We start from the raw sequence: 22,520 nt of genomic DNA, 5'->3' as shown, positions 1-22,520 counted from the left end.
AGTAGCAGACAAAATTGGAGCAGATGTTGTATATGACCCCTCAAATCACCCTAGTATAAAAGAAATTTTGGATAACAGAAAACATAATTCTGATTTTGAATTTAAAAAAGTATCAAAAGAAAATGTTGAAAAAATTTTGAATAAAATAAATATAAAGAAGGCTACAGGAGCTGATGGTATTCCAGCAAAAATAGTGAAAAATTGTAAATCTTATATTGCACCACAGCTGACAACTCTTGTAAATTTGTCAATTGATAATAATTGTTTCCCCGATAAACTTAAAGAAGCCCAAGTGACCCCCCTTCATAAAAAAAGTGACCCATTATTAAAAACAAATTATAGACCAGTTAGTGTCTTACCCATATTTTCTAAAATCTTTGAAAAAATATATGAAATTCAATTAACTGATTATTTTGATAAAATATTTAATCCATTTTTGTGTGCATTTAGACGTGGACGTGGATGTCAGACCACACTTCTCAGAGTGTTAGAAGACTGGCGAGAAGCTCTTGATAAAAACCAGTACATTGCAGCAGTATTAATGGATCTTTCTAAGGCTTTTGACTGCCTGCCTCACAATATTATGCTAGATAAATTATCAGCATATGGTTTAACCCCCAATGCAGTTGCTCTTTTATAGTCCTATTTATCTAATCGAAAACAGCAAATTAAAGTCAACAATGTTTTGAGTGGTTGGGCTGACATCCATAAAGGCGTACCACAGGGTTCGATACTAGGGCCATTGTTGTTTAATATATTTATAAATGATATTTTTCTTTTTGTTAAAAATGGTAGTTTATATAACTATGCAGATGACAATACTTTATCTTTTTGTACTCCAGATTTCGATTTATTAATTTCAACTTTGGAATCTGATTCAAAAATACTTATTGAGTGGTTCAGGGTAAATAAAATGCAAGCAAATCCTGACAAATTTCAAGTTTTGGCTGTTGGCAAAAAGACCTTTGAAAAGAACCCATCTATACATATTCAAAATTCGAACCTCACATGTGAAAAAACAGTAAAATTATTAGGCATTGAAATAGACTACCAGCTAAATTTTGATGTTCATGTCAGCTCAATCTGTAGGAAGGCATCACAGCAATTAAATGTTTTAAAACGTTTAGGCTCATTTTTGGATAGACTTAGTAAACTTACTATATTTCATACTTTTATTCTTAGTAATTTTAATTTTTGCCCTTTGGCATGGCATTTTTGCACTGAGAAAAATTCCAAAAAACTAGAAAAGGTGCAGGAAAGAGCACTCCGTTTTGTTTATGAGGATTTTACCAGCTCCTACGAGGACCTCTTACTTAAAGCTAAGGTTCCTTCCTTGCAGATCAGACGGATAAGAACAATGGCTCTAGAAACTTTTAAAATTATAAACAACATCGCTCCTGTGTGCTTACAAAATTTGGTGAATGTCAAAAAATCTAAATATTCTTTCAGGTATGTAAATATTCTTGAAATTCCACAGGTAAAGTCAACCCGTTACGGTAAAAAATCGTTCAAATTTGCTGCTGCTACTTTATGGAACAGTCTTCCAAACCATTTCAGGACTGAAAACAGTTTTTCACATTTTAAAAGTCTTGTTCAGTCCTGGAACGGTTTGGAATGTCACTGTTCTGCTTGCAGATAATTCTTAAACTGTTTTATTATTTATGCTGCTTTTGGTTGCTCTGGTCAAGCATGTTTTTACTTCATTCTAAATTTGTTGATTATTTTTATTGCATGCTATGTATGTGAGATTCAACTTTGTATTACAGGTTGTTTTATATGTCAAAATGCACTGTTTTTATGTTACATGTATTTATATGTTTTTATATTCGGTCAAAAGCTCCTTAGAGCTTGTGTTGCTTATTTGTACTCATGCCGAATCAAAATAAAGTTTTCTTATCTTATCTTATCTTAAATATTCTATTGTTTTAGAATTATTGTAATCCTTTATATATATGGTGTCATTACCAATACGGCTCCCTGTGCGGCTCATTGTAAACCTGTTATACAGTAATAAAATTTAAGCAAGTATGATCCGCTTAACCACTCCATGATAGCCTCCCGTATTTTTTAAAAGGACACGTGATCGATAAAAACCTTGATCGACCAATGAAATAATAAATTATTGTAGAAGTTTTCTTACCAATATTAATCAGATATTATTTACAATGAATCTGAGATAATTACACAAGGCGTTAGTAATTAGCCAATACTTGATCTTGTTGACTTTAATTATTGACATTTCTGGCTAAATTTTGACCATGTCGAACGGAAGAATATATCTTAAGTTAATATTTATCTTCAGTGGTAAGTTAAAATATTTTTTTAATAGTAGAATTCTTATTTATTTTCTTGTAACGTAATAATTATTTCAGTTGTGTATTGAAATTTAAATCTCTTGGACTATAAACTAATCTATTCGGCTTTGTTCATTTTGTTAGATCGATTAAAGTCCATAAAAAGATTTTAAATGTAATTTTTTTAAACAGATAAAAGACGAAGTAAGAAATGTGAGACATTTCACAACATAAGTCGAACTTTGATAAAACTTGCAAAAGCACAACACATATATTTTTATTTTAAATACTGAATTTTGAATAGATCCGAATAAAGTCATCATATAATTACCTTGTTAAACTGCTTAAAGAAAACGAGTAAACAGGGTATAAAAAGTAAGCAAACACAGTTACTATACAAATACATTATAGACGAATGATGTCACTGCACTTCATTCTTTGTCACCGCGACACGTTACTTTTTCTCAACAATGTCAACACCTTCAACTTTTTACAATGTCTTATGTTTAAAACAATAAAATATATTTGTTCGATCATTAAAAGTTGACGGATTCTTTTGATGGAATACATTTATATATACTGATGTACTGATGAATTGCTAAAAATAGATTCACGAAGAACTTCCCATAAATGCTGATTTCTTGATAACTTGAAATAATAATTTTATAAAGCCCTAAGAAATTTGTTTTAAGACATCAAATAAAACGTTTTTGGACATCGGCAAGATATTTATCGTAATGTCTGATACATTTTAATCTACATTTTAATGAAGATGATATCTCTCAGTATATACCGGGACACCTTTCTACAATTTATGTACTAAAAATTAGCATTTTGACTTCAGGCTGTTAGACAATAACTGTGATCACCCATGTAGAAATATAAAAACATTCAGGTTATGTATAAATTTGGACATAAAGACAATACATGGGTTCCAGTGGAGAGAACCACACAAGTATATAAAGTCCTTATTCATTAATATAAAAAAAGAAGATGTATGGTTTTGTTTATTCTAAGAAGCTGGATAGTGTGATTAACAGCAATATTTATGTTCAAAATTTTATGAAGATATTTAGATTGTTCATAAAAGAATATGTTTTTTCTATATGTTAAACAATAACTGCTCATAAGATCACGAAATTCCGACGCCATGACATTCATCTGATGAAAAAAGTCAAACTAAGGAAAACGCCATCAAAAGTGAAGAAAGGAAAGAAGCTCGTTGATTCATATTAAAAAGAAAAATAGATTCATGTACATCATGTTAGAGCTAAAAGTCGGACATGCTCTCCAATCATACAAAAAGCAACTTTTGTTGATGGTTACATTTGCTATTACTTTTCTTTCTCACTTTATTTGTTCATGGTAAATATATTTGCTTTATGCTAATTTGTTTGTGTATGATTAGAAAGTTGTTAGGTATAATCAGTGGACATTAGTTCTGAGGGGCGATTCGTATAAACTTAATTTTGTAAATTTAGGCATTTTAAACATCATATTTTCCAACATCAGTTGAAAAAATCGGACCAGGATAATTTAGACACGCATGACAATCGATTTTTTTTTTACCCCTAGCACCCGCAATTTGAGCAGATTTCTTCGCTACATGTCGATTTCCAAATCGATTGAGACCAGATTCGTTGATAGAGTAAGCATTCCCCTACTATTCAAATGAACCAACCGTCACAGGAATCCAAAGTAATGTTTTGTGACAACTAACACTTATTAAGTACTAAACGACTTGTAGGGGATTGATGACACTGGTTCTTATGCACAATGCCAGTAGCGGATATTTGAGGACAAGTACTGTAGTTAAACGCTCAGCTTATTTCACTTGTTAATTTTTTATAATTTTAATCGTCCTTTTTCGTAGGTCTGTAAGAGAAGTTTTTTGTTGTCATGAATGCTGTTCGTGGAATCTCATTTGTCAGAACATGATCTGGCGTCATATTAACTGAGATTCAGAAAAAAACATTTGGGTGGGATAGGAGCTCTGTTACAACTTAAGAATGAAAATTTATTTGTCATATATCGTAAATTAAGATATTTTATTTTAACCTAAATGTAGAGCAGACCCTCCGGCGTATTCCTGTAGCACCCTTAATTTTAATTCTAAGTACAGTGAGATATATATGATTCAAAAGACCTTTTTCAAAATAAATAAGTGAAAGGACACCACCATTATACCTGAAAAATGAAAGGAATTTGTTTAAAGATTTTCTTCTCACTAAAATCTCTCGAAAGTATATATTTTCGTTATCCTATCCATGTCTGAGACAAATCCTTCGTCGAGACATTTTTAACTATTGTATAATATAAATTAAACTTAATACATCATAATGTTATTAGGTCTAAACCGTTACACATTTTTTTCTCTATAAATATAAGTGCATGTTGGCTGTCTAAACAAGTTCGACAGTTAACGGTTTTTATATTATATGCAAGTTGAACATCATCCGAAACAAGAGAAGCGCCTTTGTTATGTTTTCAATGCTAAAAAGTCATTTTATGGTGATATGATCGGTTAAAATAAATAATTAAAAAAACAGCTTTAAAAAAGGATCTGTACGTAAGATTTCTATATATAATTGTAAAAAAATTATGATATACTATTACATAAGTTAAAAATGGTTCGACTAATATGTAGACCAACTCTCTTATTATCGTTCTTTATATAATGGGTTTGTTTAAACTGGCAATATAAATTGAGGCCTGTATGTGGTGTCAAAATATTAAGCTTGAATGGCAAACTATACTCCTGACTTTGATAAATGAAACTGGAATGACTGTGTAAATCCTATGAAAAAGAAAAACAACAAAACGAAAATATGAAATTGAGTTAAATGATTTTCAAAATTACTGATTGAAGTTGGTAATGGCTTAGTTTTGATGTAAACATGTTTTGTATAAACGTTCAAAGTAATGTACCTATAAAGGTCTACATATATATCTACATTTCTTTAAAGTATACAGAACACAAATCTATTTCTTATCAATTTTAAATTCAGTTATCTCATTAAAATTCAAAAGAATCTTGACGCTTATTTACTGTTTAATTAAATGTCTGCCCACCCGGGGTAAATGAACAAAATACATTGAAAGAATGCTTTATACATAGATAAAATTCGTCATGGGTACGCATTAAACTGAATAGCTAACTGCTTTTATGAAATTTGTCATGAGTTCAATTCAATGCAGTTATTGAAGAAACCGTATCAGAAACGTTATGCTTTAGCGCACGTAATACATAGACTTTGGGTTTTATGTAAATCCAGGTCTTTTTGAAATTGAAAGTTTGAATGTAAATAAAAAATTGGATTTTTAGAGAATTAAATTAAATATCTAATGAAAGTAAATTGCTTTTGCTTCTATGATGAATTATGGCATCCGTGTCATTAAAATAGAATTATACTTATCCTATAGAAAAGAAGTAGATAAAAAGGCGTTTTTTTTAAGTCACGAAGAAAATCTTACTTTCTTTAAAATATACTTTGCAATAAAAAAAAATACCAATACAAATATATCATCAAAAAAAGATAGAGGTTAAGGTTGCGGGGACATTGGTCGTCTGATAACCTATCTGTGAAAAACTTCAACTTAAATTATTAAAGTAAGTATGGCAGTTGGACATATGCTCTGACGCTAATCGTATAACAACCATAATGATCCTTCCCTTTCAAATTTCTGTAGAAAAAGATACCAGCATATTATCAAATGTTTAGACAGTTAAAAATTCAGTTTAAATAACCAAATTGTCAAATAAACCGATGTCACATATAAAAATCCATCCAGCATACTAAAACAAAAAGAAGCACGTTCTTTCCCTCTATACTGCTTGTGTCATTAAAAGCAAAGTAAGTGTGTCCCAGTGATGTGTTATTGCTGGTGTACTTTTTGTGACCTGAAAGTACTCGATATGATATTTTTTTATATTTTATAGTATAATTACTTATTTTATTAAGTTAGTATAAGTAGTTGTCTTCGAAGAACTAAAAATAGTTGTATTGGAACTTTTCTTTTGTATTCATATTTCCAAAGGTGGAAGAACAATTTAACTTCGACAGTAAGATAACATCTTTATTTTCCTCGAAAAACCTACTTATTACCAAACATAGGCTACAGAAAGCAATTGGAAACAAATGCGATCTCATGAAAGTTTCAAGATATATATTTCTTTCTTAAACTGGCTCCGATTTGTCCGTTCATGAGATCATTTGCTCATACTGAACTTTCTACATTGAATTTGAAATTCACGTATATATCAGGTGCGTTTGATTCCTAAAATGGAATTCTATTCGACAGATTAAGGTTATTACGATCGTCGCGTTTATTATTTCCAAAACACAAATTGCGTATGAACTAAACTATAAATTCATTGTTGACCCAGGGAAAAAATAGCATTTTCACAGCTATTTCACTCAAAGTTTACCATATGAAACATGTAGTTTAAACGGATCAGTAATTCTAATTAAGATGATGTAAAATAGTAACTATTTATAAATATCATCCTAGCGAGATCAGTTATTCCACATAAAAATACCCGCTTAGTTTTAATTAAAAAATTTCATTTTCACTCTTATTAAAAAAAAGACGAGAATCTAAAACCGGAAGTTGAGCTCTCACAAAATTAATGGATATTCCATGTTGAATATTGATACTCTTGATAAATCACATGTGCAGAAAAACGGACTAGAATTTGACGCATTAAACAAGTATTGTTGTTTCGTCACCGTAAAATTAACATCCAAGTCAAATGAACATTTACTTCAAAACTGTATGAAATCGATAGAAAACTCGACATGAATAGACACTAAACAATTGAACATTAAGCTTCCAGATTCGAATCAAGCTTAATTACTATAATATTGAAATTATAACGACCCTCGTGATAAAACGAACAAAAAAGGGAGAAAGTGTGTGCATGTAATATATATTCCTATATATTTTGTTTGTAACTACGTAAAAACCAATATGATAATTCCGGACATTTAACTTGAAATATGATAATAATCGATCTATTGTAAATAAGCTTTTGTTTGATAATTGGTATTGCACATCAAACACCGTTATGCAATGAGGGAAAAACAATAGAAAATAGATTTTAAACAAATCGGTTATTTATGGACTTTCGTAGACATATTCAAAGTAAACTTTAAAAATGAGGCTCTTGTGGCTAACGAGTATTCTGCTTTTAAAGTAACTTAAAACAATAATTATATACTGCTTTATTATTCCATGCAAACAAAAAATCAATAGTGGGAAGCTTTGGGTGCATAAATTTGGCAATTTGAAAGCTTACATACACAAAAATTCTTTAAGAATACTCTATAAGAAAATGTATGTGTTTATATATGTGGGGGCGTTCTTAAAACCACGTACAAAAAAATCAGAAAAAGACAAACGATTTCGTATATGTATGTCAAAACCGAGTGAAATTCAACACTTTATTCAATGATCTCAAAACAAACACTTAAACAGGTGAATTATACCATATACATGTCCAGTAGAGTCATTTATTGTTTGCTTATAAGATTTTAACTGTCTTCAAATATTATCTTATATATAAGTAATTCAATATTTTTCTAATCCTCTTTTGACATGTTTTAATCTGTTTATGGGATTTAAATAAAATGTTTGATTAGGTTAACTTGGTGCGTATTATATCACTAATAATATTTACTGACAAATGTGGGCTATGCATAACAGCAAAATCCGCAACTATATATGTCTTTAAATACCACACATGTTACGGTCATTCTATTACTTATTTATTTTGTAATAGAGCTTTACAATGATTTACTCAACTAACTTTGCAAGAAACTTGCGAATTGAATAAATAACATTTTGCACCTTTAGGTTACAAGTTTTATGAGAAAACAGCTAAAACATCAACAAAACTGGATATGTTAATCGTTTCTTCTATTTAAATCTCATTTCAGACAAATGATTCAATATACTAAAGTCTCTAGAATCATTGCAAATGTCGCAAAGTATTCTTAGTTCAATCAAGTCACACTCTAGAGTTGTTTATGAAACATTATTTAGGATCTCAAAGATCTTGGATAACCACAAAATTTTCTCATTGAATAAAAAATTTCTAAGAATTCCCACATTATATACATTATGCATTACTTTATTTTAAAACTGAAAATTTACAAATTTGTTATCGGGCATCTCACTACTGAAAAGCTTTAATATGGTAGCATCTAATATACAGTAAGTTCACTAGAGCATGACATAATCAGTACATTTTAAAACAATACATTAAGCTAATGTTCATAAAATGACGAGCATCCTAAAAATAGTGTATCATTTTAGGAGATATGGTATGATTGGAAATGAGGCGGCTATTCATCGTTTTTTTTTTCTTCTACTAATTAAAATGATAATTTCTGGTCGCAAAAAACACTAGTTTACATCCCGCAACAATTCGTGTCTTTTTCCAAAGTTAAAATACAGTTCAAATATGTAGCTGCCGCTTCATAGTTAAATATGTTTAATAAAATTTTTCAGTTGAATTGATGTTTCAAATTGGTTCCTTTGTAAATGTACATTTTGTTCTTTTGTGTTGGAATTCGAAATTTTATTCGAAATTTTACGTATATGCATAATTCGTTTTTATATATAAATCACTTACAAATTAAAAAAATATAAAAAAAAAATAAACTAACCAATATTAATTAAATGCAATATGTAGTTGAGATTGTGATTATAAAATGATAACTTGACAAAACTTTGTAAGATAATAGATGTCCTTACAACGACTATCTTTTTCTTTCTCTCTTTTTATCCATTATGCAATTTGCAAACTATTATAAATGTTTACGAAAGAGGTTATCATAAAATAGATCAATAAAAAAATCATCAATTTGTGATCACACATCCAAGAAGCCATCAGTACTTCAAAAATGGATGATGTCTTTTTTATCTGAAAAACCTTTCTGTAGAACATGTTCGAAAGTAAGAGATCCTGAAACAGGATAGAATTTTGTTATCGGCTACTTCCGATATTGAGCAATACCAAAAAACTTTAAAAATTGTTACCATGACAATCAATTGATTAAATCTTAAACACCGGAAGCGATCCAATATGGTAACTAATTCGAGGTAAAACCTTTGTAATCAAGTCACCATATAGATTGACAACAAAGTCAATCAGTGGCGATATTTAAAGACCAAAACGAGCCTTTCATGACATGTTACGGCATAGTGATAATCTTAAAATGCCTCATTTGAGCAATCAATGACTGAAGCTTCCCTCGTTGTCAGAAAGGTTTTGTGTAACACGCAATTAGCATTAGATAAAGTTCTAATTAGTACTAATATTTTTCTCTTAAATTACCATCCATTATCACGCAATGGAAGGAAATTAACACAGAACGTTAATTTTTATAAAAATGATTGATGTCATTATGGATATATCAAACTCGCAAAAAGAACTTATTGAAAAAGAATCATAAGTAACAAAAAACGGCGGTTTTATCGCGTACCTTTAACTTATGATTCTTTTATTTGACTAGAAGTATATCTGATTTTATAATAATTTGAGAATAATGACTCTAAAGCCTCGGTCACACCTTACCGGATAAGACGAACGGACGCCTAACGGATGAAAATAAAAGTTGTCCGTTGACAAAATTGTTATCCGTTGGGCGTCCGTTGATGTACTGACCAACTAAAACGGACGCCTAACGAATGCATAACGGACATGCAACGGATATGCAACGGACGAGAAACGGAGACGTAACGGACAGAACGGATGTCGAACGTACATCCAACGGACGAGTACCGCATAAAACGGACACCTAACGGAAGCGTACCGGATAAAACGGATAAACAAGATATACGAAAAAATTAAAGGCGACAATAATAATACATGTCAATCGCATTAATATTGAAAATGTTCTAGTTAAGTAATTAAGTAAGTTGATTTTATTTCGAGTCGGCATATATATACATAATAACAGACAAAACATGAGCTCTGATGAACTTTTTAACCGACTATCACATAAAAAAATCATGCAAATCCTACCAAACAAAACTGAAAAAACATGCAATATAATGAAAGCAAATCTATTTGTCAAAGTTCTGTGTAACTGGTTTTTGTTTGTTCTTCAAAATGCCGCTAAAGGGTAGTGTCTGACCTGAATATTAAAGTTTAACAGCTGATTGATTGTGAAGATGTGCCCTTACTCTAAGATCGATTATGAATAATAAGAATTCATGAACCTTAAGAAATATTTTTGGCATTTCTGACGAGAAATTTTCAATTGGCATCAATTTTATCCGTTTCAGATCCGTTCATCATCCGTTATGTCCGTTATACGTCCGTTAGAAGTCCGTTTCTCATCCGTTTTATCCGTTAGACGTCCGTTAGAAGTCCGTTGGTGAATTTATCTGCCAGACCTCCAACGGATGTATAACGGACACGTAACGGATACAAAACGGAAACGAAACGGACGAGTACCGTACAAAACGGACGCCTAACGGACGTCTAACGGACGTTCAACGGACATTTTATCCGTTAGACGTCCGTTCAAAGTTTTGAACATGCTCAAAATTTTCCACCGGACAGAACGGACGTCGACGGATAAAACGGACGCTTAACGGACATGCAACGGATAAAACGGACGCTTAACGGACATGCAACGGATATGGACGGACGTCTAACGGATTGAAAAAAAGTTATCCGTTAGGCGTCCGTTCGAGCTATCCGGTAAGGTGTGACCGAGGCTTAAAAATTGAAAGAAAAACAGTTATTAAACTGTAAATTATATTATTCATTATAATTTCAAAATGTAGGTTAAACATTATTTGGACGTGTTTTATGCTTACCAACTTCTGCAGATTACAAAAAACTCTTCAATCTTAAGGTAAAATGGTAATGATTTGCATTTCTTATGACCACTTAACTATGCTGAAGACTGCCTCTTTAAAATTGTCCAAAAATATATGGTCTTAGATATCAGTCTCCACTTGACGGCCATGTAAAAAAAGGTTCCTCCAAATTTCATTTAACTTGAAAAACGGAAATATTTATAATGGCAAACGGGGATTAACTACATTCTAATAATAGCAGATGACCCTAAGGCAGAGATTCGCAAGAACAAACGAGTATATACGGCATTTTAAATGTAGTAAAATTTCCCATGTTTTCAAATACACGCATGTATTCAAACGTCTCCAATCAGTTTTGACGTATTATCTCGTATTTTAAAACACCTACCAGACAAACAGGCCTCCACTGGTAAGAGAAGTTGTACTCTACATGATGTAGTGTGAAAACCGATAAAAACGTTCTCGAATAAACACGGATAATGTGTGCTGACTTAACAAAAAGTATACCAGTAAACGGTACAACAATATCAAAGAAACAGAAATATCAATATCAAGAACAAGAACAAGAACAACTGATTTTAACCAAAGAAATAAAAAAAAATTAGACGAGACATGCTTGTAGTTTTTGAATTAAAAAAGAAGATGTGGTATGATTGGCAATAAGACAACTAAACTACGCGTTTAGACCTCACTTACTCATTTCGCGGCGATTTATTTTCGCGATTCTCATCTTTATTCATGTGGTTAAATGAAAATAGATCCAAGTTTTACATATTCGCGACGATTTATATTCGCGATATATTTCTACTCGCGAAAGTCGCGAAAAAAAATCGCTCGCGAAAATAAGTTGGTTTACAGTATTCACTAGAGACCATATGACACAGAAATTAACAACTATATAGATATCTGTAAAGCCTTTAGTGTTCCTTAGTTGATACCATATGAAAAACTAAATAGAATGTTATACGTCGTTTAACGGATGATTTTATCTTAAATTACTTAATTTCAGTTCCAGCAGCGTTAGGAATAACATCAACAAAATATATGACGCACTATTGCCATCACAATGTTATATTTGCCAACTCTAGTACCATCATAGAACTGACTAATAATCTTCTTGAAGTTGAACCGAAAAATCATATACACTGTGCAGCAAAGATAGTGACAGACCCCGGCTCAAGATTGCTGCTACATTTTATTACATTAGATATTTCATTTCATAATCTTTCACCAGACAGGTAAGCATAATGAAATATAAATAAATGCTCAGTACATCTAAGATCTTCATAAGTCGATACTATTTTATTTTCATTTTAAATGCAGATATAGGCATCTAGCATTATTTCAATTGCTTTATCGTCAACTTCAAAAACTTAGAAATACAAGTGAAAGCTAGGTTTCATTAATGTTCCATCATGAGCACAACTACACATAGCAAAATTGTATCTTTGCAATCATTCAAATATCAAATATGTTTCACTAAAAGATGTTTTTGTTAAAAGGAGACCACGTCTTACAATTCACAAAAACCCATAACCCGGACTAGCCTTTTCAAACTGACTGTAACTGAATAAACCAACTGGAACTTACTTTATTGAAACAGTTTTCATCAATTGCATAAAAAAAATATGATAATTCGGACAATTCTTGTTCTTCTTAGGTTTTTTTAATGATGGAAGATTCTTTTTCACAGTTTGATTTTATATTTTAGACTTCATATATATGACTACAGTAGGAAAGGTAATGCTTCCCAAGTCTCTCCCGCAGGAGGATTGTATGGTATCTATGACCAATATTACACACGTACCAGTTCCGGTGTACAGGACTATTTGTCGTCTGGTAACATGTTCCGGTTAGATTACATGGGTAAACCAAGTTTACTTTACCGAGGATTCAGAATATTGATAACATCAGTCAAAGGTTTGTTTACTTATGTTTTATATATATTTGAGTAATCATGATCAGATTTTTTTGATTTTTTTGTAATCAACTGACGACGTATTTCTGTATTAACCCTTAAAGATCAAATTAAAAAAAAGCGACGAGGTTGGGATATGATGCATTATTACTATGATCATTGCGTTGCTTTTATAATTATTTTGAAATATGATTTCTTTAAATATGATAAGGATTTTTTCTATTCATCAGATCATATTAGAATGTCATATTGTCTGTACAGTTTGGGTAATTTAGACAGCGGTATTGATATAATATGAGAGACTTTCTTTAACTATAAGCATTCTTTTTTATTTTTAATCGGTCAACTGCTGAGTGCTCATTCTAGAACATTTTTCAATATTTATAAGCTTATGTTTTTCGCATAGAACAAATTTAATGAACTGAAAATGTACAAAAGTTTCCAAATAGCTTATAGAACTAAAGAATATACTAGTACCCAAATCTGATTCACAATTTGCTTCATCGATTTTTAAAACGATTCAATTTTAAACTTTAATTGTCAAGTAATTCTGAACCAAATGCATGCTTAATCTGAACAGAACATAAAATATACCAAAGTTATGCTCTGATAGAAGAAACTTTTAACAACCAAATCAGTTATCCAATATGGATCAATGCATTCTCTAATTGCTTATTCAATCATTTGGAACCACAAGCATCTTTACCAACAATAAATGTCCAATGTTATTACACATGTTCAGCTTCCTCTCTGTTTGGCATATTTCATACTGGTCTTGTAACTGAAATTATTTTCTTATAAAGTATGCCTTTGAGATCAAAGAAAAAAAAAAACAAAACAAAACAAAACGAAACGAAAAGATTGAATTTATTTGTCATTAATCATATCTTAATGTAAGTTTTTTTTCATATAAGTTTATGATTATAAATAACAAATACTCAACTAGAACAGATAACGTATCGCTCTTTTCAATTATTGTATTTTCACATAGAGAAACAAACGCAAGTTCTACCGCTTCTTAGAGAACAAACATTACCTTTAAATCCACAGATGACATATCTATTAGACTATTAACAAATATATTGATTGGTTTATATATTTCTTTTAACTCCCCAGATCCCCATCCTGATGGAGGATGTGCCAGTTTTCACTCTCGTTGTTTGAAGGGGTCTATTTGTATACCTACAAGTACTTTATGCAATGGGGATCATAACTGTGGAGCAAAAGACGACAGCGATGAAACTCAATGTAACTGGGTTTTGTCGACAGGTTTAGAGGAAAAATGTAAGTATCAAAGTTCAATGTAAGGTTAATTTTGTCGGATAAATACAAACACTACGATGAACATAGTAAACTTCTAGAACTACAGAACTTTTTGTCAATTGGTCTCTTGTGGAGAATTGTCTCATTGGCAATCATACCACATGTTTTTTTTATATTCATTGTCTATCTTCTACTTCTTTAAGTCTTTGGTAGAGAGTTGTCCATTTTGGCATTCATACCACCTATATAACAAAGAAGATGTGGTATGATTGCCAATGAGACAACTCTCCACAAGAACCCAAATGACACAGAATTAAGAACAATAGGTTACAATACGGCCTTCAACAATGAGCAAAGCCCATACTGTATAGTCAGCTATAAAAGCCCTGAAATGCCAAATGTAAGGCAATTCAAACGAGAAAACTAACAACCTTATTTATGTACAACCAAAAAATAACGATGAAGAAAAATCATCGGTAACACATCAACATGCGACAACCACTGAATTAAAGGCTCCTGACCTAGGACAGACACATACATACAGAATGTGGCGGGTATAAACATGTTCGCGTGATCCCAACCCTCCTTCTAACCATGGATAGTGGTGTAACAGTACAACATAAGAACAAACTATAAAAATCAGTTGAAAAAGGATTAACTCATCAGCTGGATACTCGTAGAGATACATCTACTAAAAACACAGGGTGGAAGTGGCCGGGCACCTATATATCCCAACAACAAAAAGACACTAAGTACAGATCAGAGAGTACTCGCAATTGCTGACAGCTAGTTCAAAGCAACTAACAACTAATAAAAATATCATTCATGTAAGACTAAATGCTCTTATTTTTTTACTCTTTAAACATGAGCTTGAAAAACTTCAATATAGAACATCTGAGTTCATTTATTTGGTAAGCTGCACTTTCATGGATTTTTTTTAAATTACATTTACATGTTCAATTACCCTAAATGAACTAAGCTGTAATAAAAGTTGGATGTCCAACTTAAAGTAATAGTAAACATTTTAAACTGTTTTTCGTATTGTCTATATGTTATGGGTTTTTTTTATGTTGGACCAATATTTAGTATTAAAAAAATTGATTTCAGTCATAAAAATAAAATTAAAAAAACAAGAACTATTCTGATTGTTTATTTCAGATGCTATTGGTAATGTTATAACAGCCGGGGCTTTAGCCAGTTTGTCGTTTGTTCTAGTCGTTGTTTTAGTATTCGGAGTAATTTACAGAATTAACAAAAGAAGGTAAATATAGTATTCCATGTCGAATATTGTTGCATTGATATCTATTATATCGAATGTGGTAGTCACTCCTTTTTAGCTGTCTTTAGCGTAATACATTCCCTATGGAGGCGTCAAACCCAGGAAACTCTTCGTGTGTTTATTCGTCTTTTAAAGTACAAAATTGTGACTTGAAGCATCATTGAAGGTTTATCATCAACGTTATATTTTGCGGTTGGTTTATATATACTTAAAATGCATAAAAAAACAAATCTTTTTACAATGCACTGTTTCACCAACACAAGCTTCTTGCAAGAATGTTACCCTCAATTCAGTTTATCTAAACGACCGATAATAAAAAACTTTAGCTGTAAAGTGTAACCTTTTCACTGTTATTCTATGATTTTTATTGTTCTATCTTTCAACTTATCTTTTTTAAACGAATTTAATTATTATCGACTTATTGCAAATAGTGTTTCTGAAGGCACAGTGGTGAGTATATAATATTCATAGCTTACCAAACATACTGGCTAAAAGCAGTAAAAGCAGATGGAATGATGGGTTACTGATAAATTATAGATGTACTGTCTTGCATGTTTGGGCACGGTGGATTATGTATGCTTTACAAACAGCTTCATTATTTAATTATGAAACCTATAGTAATGCTATGATTAAAAGAAATGGTAATTTGGAATACTGATAAGTATATTTGTTAAATAAGACTACCATATATATAACAAAGACCTTTATGAGACTTTAAGGCACGTTTAGATGCCTTTATCTACGTACATGTATATCTTGACCTAAATCAACGCATATTCCTATAAAGAATTAGGGTATCTTTAAGAACTTTTGCCTTGCCACAGGTTGTTGCAAGGGTTCTTTATCGTTCAGACAGAATGACACTCTTACATATGGCTCGTAATTATACGTCCCGCACAACAAAACTGACTATCAAGGGTTTTATTGTCGGACGGGCGAAATCCAGATATGACCATATATATATACCAGTCAACCCTTAGATGAAATTGACAGAAATTATTGCTAACTAAGAGGATTATGTTTGAAAATCTAATAAAGGTTTATTCTAGGATAATTAAATATATTCGTATGGGTCAAGTGTTTCCCAGAAGCATATTTGTATGATTCTTGTTAGAGTAAAATTACGGTCACAACTTTTGTTGGTCTTGAGTATTCCTGATGAGTACTAAATCTTTTTCAAAATCCTAAATTGTGCTCTCGTAAATCATATCATTTGTTTTACAGACACCTTTGATTTTTGATTGGAATATTGTATTTTTGAATTTAAAATTTGATCCATAAAATGCGTTATATCTCATTGAAATATCGTAATATTCTGTTTCTATTTTGTTATATAGCTATTTACGAAGAGAAAGCATTCAAGTTCATGCTAGAAGAAATGCAGATGGAAAATGGAAAATTACAAATGACATGGGGTTGACTGCTCAGATATATGCGCCACCTACATATGATGACGTTGTAGCAGTCGAAGAGAACGAAGAACCACCACCAGCTTATGAATCGTTGCCATGTTCAGTTCGAAATTCTTGCGAGTTACGACATAGCCGAAGTGGTTCTCTTACAATTGTATGCGTCCCAAATAGGGATATTCATCTGCATAACGAAGCTTTAAACCTTTCAGAAATGCAATGTTTTATTGTAAGTTCCGAAGAAGAGTTACACACAGACAGTAACGAAACTAGCACATCAGAACCTTCGTATGCACAAGGTAGTTGTATAGATTCTGACATTTCAAATCAATTTCAAAATGAATCCATCTGTGAGAAAGATCAGGTATCCGCAAACTCACAATCAGAGACTTCCTCATCAGACAATAAAAAAACTGATTCTAATGAAAATTTGATTCGTCCAAAATTAATAGGAATTGTGGATGATGGAATAGAGTATATGGACGACAATATGTGATTTCAAATGCAATCGTTATATTATGCATTTATTTATTTATTTATTTTTATTTATTTTTAGCCATTTGTATATGCCTTTATATGCCAAAATGATATATGGTGCTTATTTTATATGACAAAGATCTTTATCAGTTATATGGTAGATTGAACATTAAACAAGACATTTTTTACTTGTTACAGAATGAAATTGTTAAGGCTTTAATAATTAAAACCTTAGCAGGTCTTATTCATTATTTTTTTTAATTTTATATTTTGCAAACTTACGGACTATAAGGCATCAATTGAACGTTGAACTAACTCTTTTCAAACTGACTTTCAAAAAGCTATTGAAACTGAAAGAATGAACAAAATAAACTGATGACGACATCAAAATTTAATGTTTTAAGACAACTTACTCATCATATGTCTCAGACGTGTAAGGAAAAGGATACACATACTCCGCTGATAATATATAGCACAACCTTTACAAGATTTAAATTGCAATATTGGTGGTTTGATATAGGTATGAGAAATAATAGGCAAAGACTAATCTTTAAAATATGGAGGTATTTTCGAGAGTCCCAAATGTTGTTAAGCACCTATCCTACCTCCATAACAAATATGTTGTCTTCCCCGCAGATGAAGCTCCAAAGATCATCTTTTTTTGTGTGTAAATTATATTACATAATCTTCTTGATAAATGAATTGACCATTAACTTGGAGTCTCAAATAAAGGCAACATCAGTATACCGGTGTTCAAAGGTCAAAAATCGGTTGAGAGAACACTAATACGGGTTACAAGCTAAAACCGAGGGAAACACACAAAGATACATAACTCGATCTTTCGTGACTGTATTGAACACTGAATTACGTAAGCGTCCTTGAACAGCCGTATACTACTGTTGCATTTACCTATACGACTTATGTGACTGTCATACAAGTGGGAGGGTTAGCTAGCTTTAAAACCAGGTTTAATCCATCATTTTTTGCATAAGAAAATGCATGTACCAAGTCAGAGCTTTTGATTTTGCCATTTAATAAGGGACTTTTATTTTTTATTTTCCTCAGAGCTCAGTATTTTTGTGATTTTACTTTTTACAGACAACCTTATATTGCTGGGTCTTCCAATTGCTTCACGAAACTAGGCCTGTTTCTTAATTATTAACATTGATTTTATCAGTTAACAAACCCGGGCTTTAAAGCTATAGTGAAACTTTCTATTGTAGAGGCAGTGTGAATAGTTTGTAGATACAAAAAAATCCAAATATCCGATAGAGAAGGTACAATCAAAGAGTTTTTCCATCTTGCAATAATATAACACATTTACTTTTTCTACACTTACAAAAGTATTCCTCATTCTAAAATAAAAGCCAAATAAAAGACTTGGTCCTGGTTTGTTTCATAAAAAAGGCCAACGCAGATACACGTATCTTGTCGTATGGAGGGATACATCGTACTTTGTAAATCATAACTCTGATCTAAACAGAAATAATCCCTGAAACAGCTATTATCAAGAATCTTCATTTTATGATTGACAATAAATTTGTTAGTTTGTAGAACGTGTTACCATGTACTGAAATACATGAAGATATATTTGTGACCTTTTGGGTTATGTTGCTGTTCGCGTTTTAATAACACAAGTATCCTTTAAACATTTGACCTCGAGGATCAATGGAGAGACATTTATTGTCGAATAAAATTAACGGTACCAATTTTGTTGCACCAGATGTGCATTTCGACAATGCATGTTTCTTCAGTGATGCTCGTGGCCAAAATATTTGAAATCCAAAGCTTATATAAAAGATGAAGAGCTATAATCCAAAAGGTCCAAAAAGTATAGCCAAATCCGTGAAATGAATCAGAGCTTTGCATGAGGGAGATACATTCCTTAATTTATAATAATTTCCATCATTTTGAAACAGCAAATTTTAATAACACAAAAAATCCGTATTTTCATGCCAGTACCGAAGTACTGGCTACTGGGCTGGTGATACCCTCGGGGACTAATAGTCCACCAGCAGAGGCATCGACCCAGTGGTAGTAATAAAATTAACGGTACCAATTTTGTTGCACCAGATGTGCATTTCGACAATACATGTCTCTTCAGTGATGCTCGTGGCCAAAATATTTGAAATCCAAAGCTTATATAAAAGATGAAGAGCTATAATCCAAAAGGTCCAAAAAGTATAGCCAAATCCGTGAAAGGAATCAGAGCTTTGCATGAGGGAGATACATTCCTTAATTTATAATAATTTCCATCATGTACATTTGTTGCAGAAAATTGATATCGTAATTGTTATTACTCAACCTGATCTGAATCACTTATTAGTGTTCTCTTTCGGGTCCTGATTTTCTTTTGTCGTTTTCGTTTTTGTTATGACATTGTGAGTTTTGTTTTTCGACTATGAGTTTGAATATTCAATTGGAATCATTTGCCTTTCATCCCTGAAGGGGTGACCTTAGAAGCGATGCAGCTTATATTTAACTTACGTATCCGACTTATCACACAGGCATACTTACAAGAACTGGATATTCCATCACTGCATTGGACAATGAATTGCGTTATTCTTACACACAACTTTATATTGCTGGGTCTATCAAGTGCTCCACTTAACCTCTTTCTTAATCAATAACATCACTTTTTATCAGTAAACAAATCTAGGCTATTGTGAAACTTTTTATTCTAGAGACAATGTGAATCATAGGTAGATACAAAAATCCAGATATCTGATTGAGTACATTTAATCTAAGTCTCTTTCGTCTTGCAATAGTATAACACATTTTACTTTTTCTACACTTTTCACAAGTATTCCCAATTCCAAACTAAAAGCCAAATAGAATAATTGGTCCTTGTTTGTTTCATTAAAGATAATGTCCAATGCAGATACAGGTATCTTGTCGTAGGAAGTGATGCATCGTATTTTGCTAAGAAAAAAATCTGATTTAAACCCAAAAAATCTCTGAAACGGCAATTATCAAGAATCTTTTTTTATGATTGACAAAATATTTGTTCTATTTAAGGGACGTGTCATTCTCTGTTCGCAATGTAGATGATGGTCTCTCAATCTATTTTTGGTCAGATCTAATTGACGTGGATCGGTATTTAACATACATCCAATCATGATGTAATTGTACTAATTTTTTGCACTTTTTTGCTAATGTGCTAATGTGCTATGTCTATATTCTTTTTTGTTTTTCTTTGTTGAAAGATTTGTTTGTTTTTATAGTGAGTAAGATTCAAACACATTGACAATATTGACTGCTGAACCCCTAGTTTTGACATTTTTACCTATATGAATGTATGTTTTTTTTTTATTATTGTCAATATAATGGAATTTCATACAACTGAGAGTGTTGGCTTGCTATAAACCATTTTCAATCCACCATTTTCTACATAAGTAAATGCCTGTACCAAGTCAGTAATATGACAGTTGTTGTCCATTTGTGTAATGTGTGTGAGCTTTTGATTTTGCCATTTGATGAGTGACGTTCCGTTTTAAATTTTCCTCAAAGTTCTGTATTTTTGTTATTTTACTTTTATGGACTTATTATCGGAGTACATAATGAACTGCTTACCCTTCCTGGACAGTTCCTGTTGATCAGTCTTTGTTTACAGTGTATTGTAGCCTCTTTTTACGATTGTTAATGGCTGTGTCTGTTTACCTCCGACGCAATCATTGGAGAACCGTATTTGTTATCAGAATAACCATGCAGATTATATTTTTTAGTGATGATTAGATTGCAAATTAAAAATATGTGTATCCTTAAAACAAATTGACACTCTTTGATAGCAAATAATTTGACCTCGAGCATCACCGAAGAGATATTTATTGACGAAATGTTAATAAAGTACAGAAAAATTGGAACCCTTAATGTCATTACTCAACCGATTTTGAATTACCGATCAGCATGTACTTTTGTGTACCATTTGTCTTTCGTTGTTTTCGTTTTTTTATACACCGTTGTCAGTGTGTTTTTCACAATTTTTTGGAATTTTGGGTCATCAATGCTCTTCAATTTTGTACTTGTTTAGCTTTAACACTATTTAGATCTGAGCGTCACTGAAAAGTCTTATGTAGATGAAACGTGCGTCTGGTGTATTAAATAATAATCCTTGAACCTTTGATAACTATTTCGACAAAACAGCTTATATTCAACTTAAGGGTCATACTTACCACCAAGGCTTTACTAAGAGTAAAATTTACCATGCTTTTGATTTACTATGCATGACGACTGTCGCGTCTACATAAGACTTGGAACTAAAAAAAATAGCTGGAAAGCCAAAATAAACACAAGGTTGTAGAACATAGAAAACCAAAAATACCTAAAATTGTACTAAATGGGACCTTTAATACAGATAATAGAGAAATGTGGTATGCTGACAATGAGATAAATATCCACCATAGTTCAAAAAGCTTATATATGTCACCGTACGACATTCAAGAATAAGTAAAACTCATATCGTATAGTCAGCTAGAAAAAAGCCCAGGAGAGATACATCAAAGGCACTGGAATAAAATCAGTTGGACGGCAAAATCATATTTAAAGTTCAGTTGTATTGAAAACCACATAAACTGAATTATTGTGCAAAATACAAAAAGGCCATGTAAGGAGTAAACAAAACCCTTTTGTTTAAGTATTGAATAATTTAAAACTATGCAATTAGAAAATTAACAGAAATTTATCATTTCATTGACAATACATAATGAAAAAAAGAAAAGAATACAAACACATCAAACGAATAATGGAAAACAACAACAACTGTCATATTTTGACTTGGTAATTGAACGTGTGATACACCAAGGGACTAAATGTCTTTTTGAAATGGACCCCAGTGGTTGTAATAACTCATCAAAGATACCAGGCTGTTAATTTATTGTACGCTAATAGCGCGTTTTTTCTACATAAGACTCAACAGTGGCACTCGAGATAAACCAGTGTGCAGACAAAATTCGAAATTTAATAGCATTGAAACCCAAACCTATAAAATAATTGTGCCAAATACGACTCAGGCCATCCATTCCTGGATGTAGAAATAAACGTAA

General features: G+C 31.7%; 1 protein-coding gene across 1 annotated transcript; it reads left to right on the top strand.

The window, feature by feature from the left end:
• The first annotated feature begins 2,149 nt into the window (after nucleotides 1–2,149).
• On the top strand, nucleotides 2,150–17,722 carry LOC143044293 (uncharacterized). The gene is made up of 6 exons (XM_076216233.1): nucleotides 2,150–2,304; nucleotides 12,142–12,370; nucleotides 12,844–13,052; nucleotides 14,167–14,334; nucleotides 15,472–15,574; nucleotides 16,930–17,722. Exons 1-6 carry the CDS (start codon nucleotides 2,259–2,261, stop codon nucleotides 17,495–17,497), a joined length of 1,323 nt encoding a protein of 440 aa, XP_076072348.1. The 5' UTR covers nucleotides 2,150–2,258; the 3' UTR covers nucleotides 17,498–17,722.
• Nucleotides 17,723–22,520: the final 4,798 nt, after the last annotated feature.

Source organism: Mytilus galloprovincialis, chromosome 1 (assembly GCF_965363235.1).
Source record: "Mytilus galloprovincialis chromosome 1, xbMytGall1.hap1.1, whole genome shotgun sequence".
Classification (NCBI taxonomy): domain Eukaryota; kingdom Metazoa; phylum Mollusca; class Bivalvia; order Mytilida; family Mytilidae; genus Mytilus; species Mytilus galloprovincialis.
The sequence above is the reverse complement of the archived record's forward strand: the minus strand, read 5'-3'. Positions and strand labels throughout refer to the sequence as shown.

What these genes read in the sequence shown, in the direction of transcription:
- LOC143044293 (XM_076216233.1), top strand. Translation starts at nt 2,259, where the DNA reads ATGTCGAACGGAAGAATATATCTTAAGTTAATATTTATCTTCAGTG. An exon ending in GACAGGTTTAGAGGAAAAAT is followed by an intron (nt 14,335 to 15,471) that starts GTAAGTATCAAA and finishes TGTTTATTTCAG; the next exon opens with ATGCTATTGGTAATGTTATA. An exon ending in TACAGAATTAACAAAAGAAG is followed by an intron (nt 15,575 to 16,929) that starts GTAAATATAGTA and finishes TTTGTTATATAG; the next exon opens with CTATTTACGAAGAGAAAGCA.